This window comes from Monodelphis domestica, chromosome 5 (genome assembly GCF_027887165.1).
Source record: "Monodelphis domestica isolate mMonDom1 chromosome 5, mMonDom1.pri, whole genome shotgun sequence".
Taxonomy (NCBI): domain Eukaryota; kingdom Metazoa; phylum Chordata; class Mammalia; order Didelphimorphia; family Didelphidae; genus Monodelphis; species Monodelphis domestica.
The window spans coordinates 233,987,190-234,001,441 of record NC_077231.1 but is presented as its reverse complement, the minus strand read 5'-3'; the positions used below and the strand labels follow the sequence as shown (position 1 = coordinate 234,001,441).

General features: G+C 45.4%; 1 protein-coding gene across 1 annotated transcript; it reads right to left on the bottom strand.

Moving 5' to 3' along the window:
- Nucleotides 1-396: 396 nt before the first annotated feature.
- On the bottom strand, nt 397-9,646 carry EN2 (engrailed homeobox 2). Its single transcript, XM_007504659.3, has 3 exons — nt 9,202-9,646; nt 7,730-8,529; nt 397-3,171 (listed from the first exon to the last, which is right to left on the bottom strand). Exons 2-3 carry the CDS (start codon nt 8,526-8,528, stop codon nt 2,855-2,857), a joined length of 1,116 nt encoding a protein of 371 aa, XP_007504721.2. The 5' UTR covers nt 8,529; nt 9,202-9,646; the 3' UTR covers nt 397-2,854.
- Between the last annotated feature and the right edge of the window lie 4,606 nt (nt 9,647-14,252).

Sequence of the window (14,252 nt, the reverse complement as noted above, 5' to 3'; positions counted from 1 at the left end):
CAATAATTGGTTTTCAGGCACTTACCCCCAAATGTCTTAAAAAAAAAGGCAAGATTCCTTTTGAAGCTGAAAAAGGAGACCTGTTGAGCTCTGTGGGATTAAACATCCTTTTTTTTTTAAGTGCAATATCCTATTTTAAGCATTTCCTCCCGGTAAAGGAATGGGGATTTAAAATACTTTGGTTGTTCTGTGTTCACATTTGAGGTGTCAAAAGTGTCTTCCTTATTCAAGAAATTGATTAAACGTCTGGCTGCAAAATTATCCACCCCCTTCGCTGCACTGGCACCAATAGGAATCTATTTACACCTCTACATTGATCATCCGGGTTTCCCTCTCGGCTCACAAGACTCAGAAATACACTTTCGAAGGTCTAAAGTCCTTTCACATGCCGCAATGTATTTTATAATAAAGTGTTTTTATTTAATGTAATCTTCCAGAATTTAAACACACAAAAATGCAGTGAGAATGTTCACAATCTTGATACCACAGTTGTAAATAGAAACATTCATTTTTCATAAGATTATAAATATTTGATACTGCAATTGTAAAATGCACATGTTTTATAAACTGAGAAAAAAAAATCTTTGCTTCCTGCTAAAAAGGCATGTCATTTCGTCTTGTCTCCTAAGCAGCAGATGATTATTCACAGAATTTTAAATTACAAGTTCTGTTATAGTTTCCTTTTTTCTTTTAAGGTTTATACTAATATGTACAACGTGTGTCTATTATAGCTGCGAAATAAAGAGGTTTAAGGCAAAGAGATCTAAGAGAACCCTCCATCATCAGGGATACAGCCCTGAATCATTGAACAACACACACACACATACACACCCTCCCCTGTCTGGGTTCCACAGGTTGACATTTGAACATAATTCTTTCCCCTCATACCAAACAGAAAACAGTGTCAAAATATACATATAATGTGTGTATGTATATATTAAAAATTGATGGGATGGGGATATATTTATTTATTACATTGTATCACATCTTCAAATAAGAAAAAAAAAGTATGTTTTAGCTAGAAGCACACCCCGCCCCCCCACAAGTGACAAGGGATGATTATTTACACTGACTTTACTTTCCTATAGATCTATGGAGTACTACAATTGAGTTCCCCTGAAAATCAAGACAGTTGCACTTTCCAAACTTTGGGCTGACATATCTATTTATATATGTATTTATGGTGGGGAAAATATACTCCATAGCAGAGCAAACTACTAGGATTTCATTTGATTAAATTAAAATACTAGCTGTTCTGGAGCTTTTAGGGTACAGTGCGCAATGTTTGTTTTGGGATCCTATCTAGTTGATTCCCTGTAGAGTCTGGCACACAAATTCCTGGATCCCAGGGACATCAGGGTTGGTGCTCTTAGCCCAGGGTGGAAGAGCCAGACCTTGGAGCTGGAAGAAGCAGGGAAAGTTGTGTGTGTGAAAGTGGGGAGCCAGAAGAAAACTCAACCCAGAAGCTCCCTAAATCACCAGTCATATATCTACATATACACAGCCTAGAATCACTAGCCATGAATCAATCATCACTTCCAGAAAACAGACCCGGAGCTCAGCAGATGGTGGTCAAAGGAGGAGGAAAAAAATCTCATCTTCCAAACTGCATGGGAGCTAAACTGGGGAATGAACAGCTCATGTGAGTGTACAATGTGTGATGTCTCTGTGTGTGTGTGAGAGAGAGACAGACAAACAGAAAGACAGACAGAGTCAGAAAGAGAAAAAGAGTCTGAGAGAGAAATGAGAGATGAGAAAACACTCTTAGAAGGACCAGGGCCTCAGAAAGGGGGTATGTGGACCGGAGGGAAAAAGAGAGAGGAGAGGAGCTGGGAGAGGAGAGTATCCACGTCAAACAGAAAAAAGGAGAAAGAGAATGTGATGGGTTTTTTTTCTTTCCCCCATTCCCCTAACTCCCCCCTCAATCCCCTCCTCTGCATGGTCCCGGAAGTCTTGGTGTTGACTATTCACACAAGACAAGACATCAGGACCTAGTCCAAATGGTTTCTGAGAAAGGAAAATAGGGAAGGAAAGATCCCCAAGAGGCTACTCCCTCCGTTCACTCCCACCTTCTCCCTTTTTCTGCCTAATACCACTGGACCCCCGACCCCCACAAGGTCCAGGGTGGGTGGTGGGTAGGAGTATAGGTGAGGTGGGTGGGAGAACAGAACTGGTGGCAGGAGCAGTTAAGAATAAAGTTAGAGAAACTCCCCATGCCCCAGTTGGGGGGAGAGGGGGGACGGGGGGGGGGGGGGGGGGGGGACTGGACAGTCAAATACTAGGTCCTAGAGTATCCTTTCCTCCTTTTGTCCCCCACCCCAAAAGCCAACACAAAGAAAGTGTAGAACTCATAGAACAAATAGGAGCTATTTATTCGGTTCACAGTTGTGTGAAATGCAGCAATAAAAATCTTTGGACTTCAGCAAGTTGTTTTAATCTTTTTTTTCTTCTTTTGAATAAAAAAAAATAGTGTCTAATGTCCCTTACTGGCGCTTAAAGAGTTTAAAAAGAGATGTAATCCTAAGCACCCCAAAAAAGTCATAAAGATAATATCTAAAATCCCATAAACAACAAAAAAAAAAACTCAAAAATACTTTATAATCAGATATTTCAGATTTTACAACACCTGTAAATTATATACATAGAATATTGCAGAATAGAATACCTAATACACAATATCTTCACTATTAATGCTGGTATAATCTTTTTACACTGGCCCTTTTTATTTATTAAATTATTGCATTGTTTAACTTGGACTGAAAACTGGATTCCCCGGGTCCCTCTCCCTCCCCTCTCTGTCGCCTCCCCGCCCCCCCAGGCCACCCCCTTCCCTACTGCCCCCCTCTTCCTTCCGCTATTCGCTGTCCGACTTGCCGTCTTTCGCTGTAGTCGAGTGGTTGTACAGTCCCTGCGCCATGAGATGAACAGCTAGCGTATTCTTGTTGCCAGTGGCCTTCTTGATCTTGGCCCGCTTGTTCTGAAACCAGATCTTGATCTGGGACTCGTTGAGACTGAGCTCTTGGGCCAGGCTCTGCCTCCGCTGCTCCGTCAAGTACCTGTTTGTCTGAAATTCGGCTTTCAGTCTTTGCAGCTGTTCTGCAGTGAAGGCGGTCCGGGGCCGCTTGTCCTCTTTGTTCGGATTCTTCTTCTTTGGTTTTCGAGACCTAGGACCTGAAGAAGGGGTCCAGGGTGGCAGGGTTGGGGCGGTGACGGGACGTAGGAGTAGGGAAAAGAGAGAGAGAAGCCAATGACCAACTATACCCTATTGCTGAATAATTGAGGGGGTGTTTCAAGTGAGAAAAAAGAAACAAAAATATCACCAACAGACAAACTAGCCACTTTGCAAATAACAAATTTGGAGATATGAATTCTAGGGCTTTGGCTTGTTGTTTTTTGGGGCGGGGACTGAGGAAGAGACTTGCGGGAATGTGGAAGGAGGAGTAATGAGGGTGTGTGTGGCGGAGAGGGTTCAGAATAGTGGGATCTTTAGATAAAAGTTATACTATTGGAGAATTGTGGAAGAAATCAAAGTCGCACCTTTTCCTAAAGGAAGGAGGGAGAGAGAGAGAGAGAGAGAGAGAGAGAGAGAGAGAGAGAGAGAGAGAGAGGGAGGGAGGGAGGGAGGGAGGAAGGGAGGGAGGAAGGGAGGGAGGAAGAGAGTGAAATGGGAACATGGGGTGGGAATGAGGTAGCTAAGAGAAGGAAGGAGGTCTTAAAGGTAATGGGAGAGTGACTGCCCTAGGGATCTCATAGCCTCTTTGCAAAGAGCAAAAAAGGGGTGGTGGATCCCCAGTGAAGAAAATCATGGAAAAGAAGAGGACCCAGGATATTTCCTACCTCTAACTAAATCCCCTTGCTTCCCCTAGGGAGACACAATCTGTTCAAGTTCACTGTTTCATTTAACGACCCCAGTAGCAGTGGACTCCGAAGCATTCCAGGGCCTAAACATCCTAATGGTTCCATAATAATTCCCTCCTGAGAGTCTTTCCTGGTCCTGGGGCACCTGGGGTGGGTTGGGATACAAAACAGACCAATTCCCAGCTCCCAGAACAGCCAAGTGTTTCCTTCTTCTCAATGACTCACCCCCTCCTCCTGGAAAACAAGCTTACAACAGGTGCTACCTTCCATACTTCTCTTCTCTCAGACCATTCTACACGCCTCTTGGTTGAGACATTTGACAGTTCTGAAGGTGATCAACATATGCTCACCACAGCCCAGGACCTAGTCTGCCCTCACCTTCTCCCATCACTCAAACTTCATAAAGTTCTGATTTAGTGAGAGTAGAATGTTTTGGGGGATAGGGTTTCCATTTATTTGTGCCATTAAAAGATCTTGATGTAGGGCAATTTAACTGCAATTAAGGAGGCTCTAAGGCTCTGCATATATACACAACGTGGGGGGGGGGGGGTTGGGGAAGACAATGTAGGGAGGAGGAAGAAAGAGAAAAAAAATAGTGAGTGGAGGGAAAGGAAGGATAAAGTATGGAAGAGGAAAAGGGACTTCTTTTCAGTGACATGTAGCAAAATGGTGGGCTAGATCTTGGATAAAGGAAAACAGAAAAGGGTAGGGAAGAGCCAGAAAATAAGATTTTGAAGAAAAGTGTCTTTATACTAGATTTTATAAATCTCTATATTTGTTTACAAACTTTTAGTGTATGACTAATCCCCTTGGATTGGTTAAGCAAGTTTCCTGAATCCAGAAAAGAAAAAGGCTTGGGGGGTGGGGGGGGGGATGAGGTCATTTTCAGGAGCTAAGAGAGGACCAGCTTTTGATGCATGTTTATTTCCCCCTTCCCATCTCCTTCCTTTCTAACCCTTACCCCTCCATTGCCTCAGGGCCCCCATTACAGGGCCTTCAGTGAACTGTCTGGGACTGTGTACCTAATAATGTCCCAGTTTTCACAAAGAAATAGGGGCAAATTTTGACCTTGGGTGGAGCTCTCTTTCCAGGGAGGGGAAAACTCTGCACCCCATGGAAATGGGAGGAGAGGGTGGGGATAAGAGAAGGGAAGAATGAATATTGGCATGGGAGAAGATGGATGGATAGACACCAGAGGTCTCAAACTGTCTCTTATTTGGGAAAAAGGCATTTCTAACAGAATAATTAAACTCTTTCTTTATTTCTCTCTGAATCAAGTTAAAGATCAAGGAAAGGGGAGAAGGAGAGGAAGAGAGGAAGAAAGGATGGTGAAAGCAGTTCTGAGTTAAATTCTGGGACCCTTAAAATTTCAAAATCAAATACACAAAGAAGGTAATGAATGAAAATTGCTTTGGAATTTAGTCTTGTTTTGCTAATCTTCCCATTTAGGATCTGGATAGAGAAGTGAAAAATAATGGTAGCCATCCCACCTTTTGATCTCAGAAAGTTCATGTGAATGAAGTTTCTCTTCTTTAGGGATTGGGAACAGTTATCTTTCTGCCTTCTCTCTCCTCTCCTTCATCTCTTAGTCCTTTTACAGGAATCTATACTTAAAAGTTCCCCATATAGGTATAGACAAATCCACCCCATAGCTATATGCATTTTTAAAAAGAATAAAAGAAGAGGCATCCCATACCCCCAAGCCTAACATCACATCTGATCCCATTCAGAAATCTCCAACTTCTCTCCACTCATGAAAAGTAACCCCAGAGCTTTCTTCCTTAAAACGAAGGGTGGAGGGGAAGCTAGGGAAGGAAACAAGGATAAAGATAAAAAGAGCAAACTCTTCCCTAGTCAATGCCATATACAGTCATATTAAATGCAAGCATAGTTGTTTAGGTTTTTAAATGGAGGATGGCTGTTAATATTGAATTTTCCTGGTGACAATTTTGCTGAACTGGAAGGGAAGAATCCTGATTTTTATTTCTTTGGTCTCGGCACAAAGCACAGGCGAGGAGGTTTCTCACCCTGGCCTCTGCCATTGTGAGGATATATGTTAATTAAATATTAACAAAGGAAGGGAGTCGAGAACAATGGAGTAAATTTCAGTTCTGGCTGGTAATAATATTTTATCCTAATTATTCATTTTAGGGGGCAGGGAAGGGATGTTGAAGAATTCTTTTCAAATGTTGTAAACTCCTACTTAGATAAACTAAATCAGACCTTTCCCCCCCAAATCAATATAATTATATAGTATGGGGGTAGCTATTTAAAACATCAGGAGACGAATTGTTGTTAATATTGTTTTTAATTCTGAGGTAATTATTATTTACAAATGGAGATGATTTACTTTCGCTTTTCCCAGACCTGAAACTCTTTTTGAATGCTTAATGATTTCAAGGTTCTTATGGATTTTTTTGAAGATAAAAAAAAAAAAAACCCGAGTCGAAAATAGATCCTTCGAACTTCCCCATTCGTCCTACTTACACACATTTATCTCTCTCAGTCTTATGTCTCACTATGTAAAAATAGCGAAGAAACCTTTTTGGACAGAAGGTTCTTTTCTAAAAGACATTAGAAGCTGTGAAACAGTTCCGGAAAGACAGCCGCCTGCCCCCAGCTAGCTCTCCCCTTTTTTAGTCTGAATGGAAGTTCTCTTTTTTCTTTAATCAAAATCCGAGCTTATCCCTATCCCCAGAGAAAATAAAAGAGGAGAAAAGGACATCACGTCTGGTCCTTACTACTGCACTCTTTCCTTACACATCCGCACAGGTTTACACTCAATTCCCGCTTGGTCTAGGCCTAAAGAAAGAGTTTATACATACAGAGGGTTTCAACAGTTTTCTTGAACTAGTGTTTTTTTTTTTTCCCCTCCCAACCAAACCACCCAATTATTGGATAGGGAACATGGAGGGGATGGGGTGGAGAGAGAGAGAATGCAGATTTTGGAGATAATCTGAGCTGACTTGGAAGAAGAGAGAAAAAAATGAGAGTAAGGGAATGGTTGGGAAGAAAAAAAAACCCTCTTTTATCTGGGCCGCTTCTTTATTTTTCTCTTTCTCTCTCTCTCTCTTTCTTTCTTTCTTTCTTTCTTTCTTTCTTTCTTTCTTTCTTTCTTTCTTTCTTTCTTTCTTTCTTTCTTTCTTTCTTTCTTTCTTTCTTTCTTTCTTTCTTTCTTTCTTTCTTTCTTTCTTTCTTTCTTTCTTTCTTTCTTTCTTTCTTTCTTTCTTTCTCCTGTTAATAAATGACGTGAAACATGCCCTCAAATAGATCTTGCCTGCTGGTCCAGGCTTCAGAGAAAATTTATACAGCAAGGACGAAGTCTAGTGGAAGTGATTAGAAAAGGAAGGCCCCTTTCAGGATCTCTCCACCCTCCCTTTCTCACCCCTGTCTGTATTTACAGTCTCATCCTTCCCTCTCTCCTCCTCGCCACTCCCCGGAAAAGCCCGCCGGGGGATAAAACCTCGATCCACTCAACGTCCATTTGGAGGTTAAGATACCCTGGTCCTCTACTCCTTCCGCTCTTGACTTCACCTCTAGTTTTCAATTTAGGTCGAATACCACACCGCAGCAATTTGGACCCTTTCCTACAGTATCTACCCCCAAACTACCAATCTTTTTCGAAAGAGCAGTTAGAAGAGACTGAACGCTGGCCCAGTCATTTGGCTGGGATTAAAGAGAAAGGAAGGGGAGAAGGGAGCCTGGCGAAGGGATGAGGGAGGAAAGAAAGGAGTCTGATGAAGGGTGGAGGGAGGGAGGGAGTAGAGGCTGAAGAGGGTTGGCTGATTCCAAGGGTTCCAAATTTGCCAGATAGACACCTTGGGGCTCAATGGTAGCAGAAGTGGGATCGGAAAAGAAACATCGTCTTTACCTGAAGACGGCCTGTCCGAATATCGGGTGCAGTAAACCCAGGCGGGCCAGAGCATGGGTTGATTGCCGGGATTGGAGCTGGCTTGGGAGCTGTCCGAGTCCGAGCTCACCGACAGATCGCCGCCGCTCAAGCCCCGAGACTTCAGGGCTCCTTCCAATGGTCCCCCTGGCTCGCCTCCCTTTTTGCCCCCGCCTCCGTGCAAGGAGAGCGCTTTGGAGCCGCCTTCGCCTTCCCCGGGAGAGCCTCCCCCGCCTCCGGGTAGCTGCCCGCCCGCTCCTGGAGCCGAGGTGGAGCTCTGGTGCTCCCGGCTGGAGAGGAGGAGCCGCTCCGGGCTGCCTCCGCTGCCCCCGCCACTTCCTCCTCCTCCTCCTCCTCCACCGCAGCCGCCGCCTCCTCCTCCTCCCTCTCCTCCTCCTCCTCCTGCACTTCCTCCTCCTTCTTCTCCTCCTCCTCTTCCTCCCCCTCCACTACTGCAGCAGGTCCCCGCTTCCTTTCTTCTGCCGAACTCCGGCCGCAAGATGTTGTCGATGAAAAAGTTAGTAATCCGATGCGGATGCTGGTGGTTCCCGGGCGCCTGCAGCACCACAGGCAATATCAGAGCCCTCCTCCGGCTAGTGTCTCCATCGCTGGGGCTGCCGCCGCCGCCGCCTCCACTGCCGCCGCCCGATTCCTGCTGCTGTCGTTGCTGCTGTTGCAGTTGCTGCTGCTGCTGCCTCTGGTCCTCACTCGCTGCCGCCACCGCCGCCGCCGCTGCTGCCGCCGCCGCCGCTTCGCTGTGACTCTGCTCATTCTCCTCCATGCTGTACACAACAAATCCCAAAATGTTTCTCTCCCGGTTAAAAAAAAAAAAGCGACACCCCCACTCCCTCAAAAAAAAAAATCCCACCCCCCTCCCCTCAGTACATACAGCCCCACTCCCGCCCGCCCGCCCGCCTTCCTCCTCTCTTCAGTATCTTCAGCGTCTGTTTCTGAAAGCCGCCTCTGGCTGCTGTGGCCACTGCGGCGGTCCTGTTGTTAGAGGAGTGTCTGGCTCCACTCGGGGCTAAAGCCACGTTCACATCCACATCCAGAGAGTTGGTTTGGGGAGCGGGGGGGGGGGGACACCCACCCTCGGAGACACCGAGAGATTCGGAAAAATCGGGTGCTATTTCTTTCTTTTTTTTTTAACAACAACCCAAGAGGCACCCAGAGCACCGTAACAATAGTCAGAGTCGTGATAACAGAGGCGCCGATAATTCTTCTCCCCCTTCCACTCCCCCCCCCCTTAAAAAATCCTTCTTTCCTCTCTGCCTCTCTATCTCTTCCCTTTTTTCTTCCTCCTTGTCCTCCTGCCGCCGTGCTATCTCTGCCGGTCAAGGTTTTAATTCTGGACACCAAAGCATCCTTCTCTCCCGAAGGCATTCATCATTCCACTTTCCTGCCCACCTCCCAGCTCCCACCCACCCCACCCATCCCTACCCCCTCCCTCTTACCCCAGCTCCCGGTGAGAGCGCAGTCTCCTAAAAGGTGAGGATCGATCAGAGGGAAAGCCACCGCAGCTGCACGCACGCACATGGAGGAGCGCGAGTCAAAATAGCCACAACAAGGTGCAATATTCCTCCTACACGCAGCCCCCCCTGCTCGCGAACAGAGACGAACGCAAGAAGCATGAGTCTGCCGCCGCCTCGCTTTCCCCCCTTTGAGTTCAATATTCCAAGTTGCACGGGCGAGGGGAAGGGGAAAAGGGGGAGGGGGCGGGTGGGTGGGTGTTGGGGGGGATGTCTCCCCTGTTCCTCCCTCTCCCTGTTTCTCCCTGTCTCGGTCTTTCTCTGGGTGCCCCTTTATCTGGTGTGGGTGTAAATTTGGAATCCACTTAACTGAACCTGAAATACTTTCACTCTGGATTTTTGTTCTTATTTTTAATAGAACCCCTCAAGTGACGTTGCAAGCCCGGTATCCAAGACACGTGCCTGCGGCCAATGGCAAGGCTGCCGCGTCCACACGTGACGCCGTGGCAGGCTGGTAAGTGACAGGAGAGAACGCAGCAGCAGCCTCCCCCTTTCCCTTGGTGTCCCCCTCCCACCACCCCATCTCATTCCCAATCTCCTCCTCCTCTCCCGGCCTTCACTCCCCCTCCCTTAAAGCTACAGTACCCTCTCCACTCAAGAGTGGATTAAAATAGGGATGGCAGGAAAGCGGTCCCGAAACCAAGGATGGACCCGTGGACCACTGGTCCCTCCATCCTTTTGGCTTATTATCCTTTAAGCTTTATTCTGCTTATTGATAAAAAAACAAAACAAAACAAAGCAAAGCTTCATTAGGGATTTATGTACACACATAATATAAAGATCTATTTTTAAATTTCCATATTGTTTATCGTGTGTGTGGGGAAATCCCACAATTCCTTGCACAAAAATGCATAAATAATATTAAATGAGCTGAGGCGATACAAAGGGACTCTGGTGTGGCGGTTTTATTTGTTGGAACAGAGTGAAATTGTCACTTTCTCCCCCCCCCCCCCAAACCTCGGCTTCTTCCTGTTCCAAAATGTAGGGAGACTCGAAGAATCTCCCCCTCCCCTCCAGTTTATATACTTATTGTAAGTGTGAGAGTTCATATAGACGGTAAAATTCCACCTGGAGTTCTCCGATCTTCAAGAATACATATATATTAGGAGGAGACGGATGAAGGGTTGTAAGGCATGATTCAAGAAATAAAGCAGTAGTTGTGGATGAAAGGTAGGAATGTTCCTTTGGAAAGAGGAAGCGCGCTTTCGATCACTCATCTCCGCCTCCAGAACAGTCTGAAGAGAGAATTCACAGGAAGACAACTATCTCTAAAAGTTCAAGGTGGTGATGGTGGTGGTGATGGGTGGGAGGGTGGGTGGGTTCTTTTCCTCTTCGTCAAAAATCTGTTGAAGCATCCATTAACTCCCCTAGCCATCCTCCCTAGTTGATTAGCTGTCTGACCATTTTTTTGTCTTTGTTGTAAAATCCTGGAAACTATTTTGCTGAAGAGCCAGGTCAGTTTAGAAAAAGAATTCGAAATGAAATGATATTGTAATGGAGCGGAGGAAACTCCCATGTAGTTTCATATTGTTTCCCTCCTCCGTCCTGTTTCCCACCCTTCTTTAATTCAAACTTTTCTTCCCAATTTGTGGCCCAGTCTGTCCCTAATAAGAATCTTTCCTCTTTCTCCATATATATATTCTACTGTTCTCTTTCCCCCTCCTCTTTTTAACCCTCCTTTCACTTCTTCTGCTCTGCTCTTGTGTCCAATAATTCGCCCAGACAACGTACCAAAAATCACACCAGATATAGTTGGTCGAGCTGATTCTAATTTTAAAGATTTTAATCTTGAATTTATGGAATTACAGAAAGAGTCAAAGAAGGCTGTGAGATCTGCTGCCTTTTAAAACAAGAGATACAGACACACATACCGAGTTCTGAGCAAAGACTGTGGTAGATGAGGAAGGGTGTGTGCCAAATCAGTGATGCCAAACAAATAAAGGTATTCCTTTGGCACCCCGGTGGAGAAGGGCCCCGAGGAGGCAGCAGGCAAGGCAGCTTCCAAGAAGCTAGGAACTATGAGAGCTGTAAGGAACGGAGGCCAAAATGCAAAAGATCCCTCTGAGCCTGAACTAGGGATAAAAGGTCCAGAGGTTAGGGATGTGTGTTGGGGGTGGGGTGGGGGTGGGAAAGATGCCACCAGACAGGTAAAATAAGTTTAATGACATTTTAGCTTTTGGCCAACTGCTTTTCCACGTGTGTGCAAAGGTGTATAACTGGCCAAACTTTGCCCTCATCCTTTCCTTCCTTCAATCCCCCCCTCCCCACAAACTGTCCCTGCTCTCATCCCTTCATCTCTCCCTCCCCCCCCTCAGAGTCCCAGAAAGCCAAAACTGATTGGAGCTGCGGGAACTTTGGAATAGACAAGATGCAGGAGTTAAAAAAGAAAATAAACATCCAGTGGCAAAAGTGCTGAGACAAGGTAGATGGGGGGAAAGGGTGAGGAGGGGGATGGGAGGAAAGAGGCCACAGGACGCCACTCAGTCCAGATTCATGGGGCCCACCAACAGCTGGGGTTGGGACAGACTAGAGGGCCCAGTCTGCAGAGCAGCGCCTCGGCAGGAGGGCCGAAGTGGCCTCCCAATCGAGTGTTCAAAGCTTCAGGACCCAGAATGAGAAGTTGGGAGGGGGTGGGGAATAATCCCTGGCCCCAGCTGAAACACCCCTTTACAAGTGTAAGCACACAGATGCCCGCAAGCAAGGGCACGGGCGTTTCCTTCTCTCCCTTTCAGGGCACCCAGACCAAATTCCATCCCTAGGCCCAGCTTTCTCTTCATCACCCCCAGGAGACTCAAGACATCAAACCTCAACCTGCAACTTATTTTTCATCAACTTTGATAATTTTTGTGTGGAAAGGGAAGGAATTTGAGGGGCTGGCCTTTCTTTACTGCGGTTTGGGAGAATGTCCTGCACTCCCCAGGTAAATGCTCATTTTGAGCTAGGGAAGATGTAGGAATAACTAATAATCAAGTACATCTCGGGAAACCAGTTCAGATATTTTCCAGCCGATGGTAGTTTTTGCTCCAGCAAGCTCCACAAGGTTAATTTCTCCAACTGCCCCCATGAAAAGAGATTAGTCTGTCTCCCAAGAAATATTTTCCAATTACTTGGGAGCTCTTTCCCTGCAACTACCTCTACCCCGTAATTAAACGTGTTCAAGGTGTTATAGTTCAAATATTTCCCTTCCGGGCGGACCTAAATTATTGGCTAAAGCTTAAACTCTCTGGAAGGAAAACAGCAAACTTTTTAAAGCTATGCCACCCGCCCCATGTTGTTAGTGGCCTGCTGGACTGGGGGTGGGGAGCGTTTCTTTTCCCTTGCTGTGGAGGTACTATTATTTAGGGAAGAGGGATGGTCAATACATGAGTTGTCAAACATAGAGGGACGGAAGGGAGGAGAGAGTAAGACAGAAACAGAGTCAGAGATTCCTCAAGTCAAACAAGTGAATACATAATAACTGAAAGTGAGTGTCTCTTCCAATTGAGAGTGCATCCTTTTAACTTACCTGGCCTGGGTGATAGCTATAGAAAAGCTGGCTTGTCTGAGATTATGGAAATATTATGTCTTTAAAATATTGAGCAGGTAAGCTAATTTATAAAAGCCTCTATGACACAGAGAGAAGTCCTATCAATGGTGCATACTTTGAATTTCCCCACCTACCATTGGATCTACAGACACTTTCCCTTTTTAAGCGACTTTGAGATAGCTGCATTTTGAGGTTGTTTTGCTCCTGTTAGAATGCCAGAACTGCTGTTCCAGGATTCCTGCTCACCTGTGAGATATGCTTCTGGATTTTTCTAGAAGCAGAAGAGATAATTTTTGGCCCGAACCATTAATCCTCCATTTGTCTGCATGAAATCAGATGACACTTACCATAATTTTCCTCTGAGCATAAAATAAGAGGACATTCTTATTTCAAGTGTATTTTCTACTTATGCCAGGTGATCAGAAAACTATACTAAAATATTCACACCCTCAGTGTTGCTTCTTGTGCCTTTCCATTTGTATGCTGGGAAACCAGTGATTTCAGATGGGAAGATATGAACCTTTAAAAATGAAATGTTAATAACAAAGTAGTTAATGATATTTACAAAAATAAAAACTGGACACGCAAATGAAATCAAGGTTCTAGATTTTTACTAACATGCTAGTAGAAATATAAGAATGTCTGGCTACAGTTGTAGCTTCCTTTTTCCATAAAGGGAGGAAGAAGCTGGACGATTTGTTTGACCACTCTGCTAACCTCATCCCCCACAGCTTATCTGGGGTGATGGTGAAAGTTGGAAGTAATGAAAGCAATTAGAGAAGCCAGGCTCTTGCTGTGGTTGTCAGTCACCCAGTTGGTCTAGATGCCCTGATAATTTGGAGAGCAAAATTATGACAGAAACAATGGCAGTCAGGCCAAGCTGGTAGATCTTGGGCTCCCCTGAGCCCGGGAGCCCAGATCTGTGTGTGCAGAAGCTAGAGCAAGGAGAAAAGCAATAGAGCTGAGGCAAAAAGAGATTCTCTCTCTCTCTCTCTCTCTCTCTCTCTCTCTCTCTCTCTCTCTCTCTCTCTCTCTCTCTCTCAGAAGAGTAAGAGAGAAAGAAGAGGCTGGGCAGGCAGGTGAGAAAAGCTGACACACAACCCTATGAACAGAATTCAATGATTCTCTGCTTTCCCCACTTCCCCCCAACATGCTTTTGAAGCCCAGTTCTGAGATTTTTATCTCCTTCCTATCCCAAAACAAAGAAGATAGCAGCTCTGACAGCCCAGTGGATAGATCTCAGGTTTGATTCCTGGTTTAGAGGAGGGGAACGGGAGAGTCTTGTGGAAGAAATGGTTAAACTCAGCTGAAGCAAGCCTTTAAGTGTAGCTCAAATGTTCATTTGTACATACAGCACACATACCATTTTGTTCCCACTCTGCTAGCTAGACAGTTAATGGTATCTTCTAATTTCTGGTGAACCCTTGAAGTGCCCAGTTTGAATTGCCTT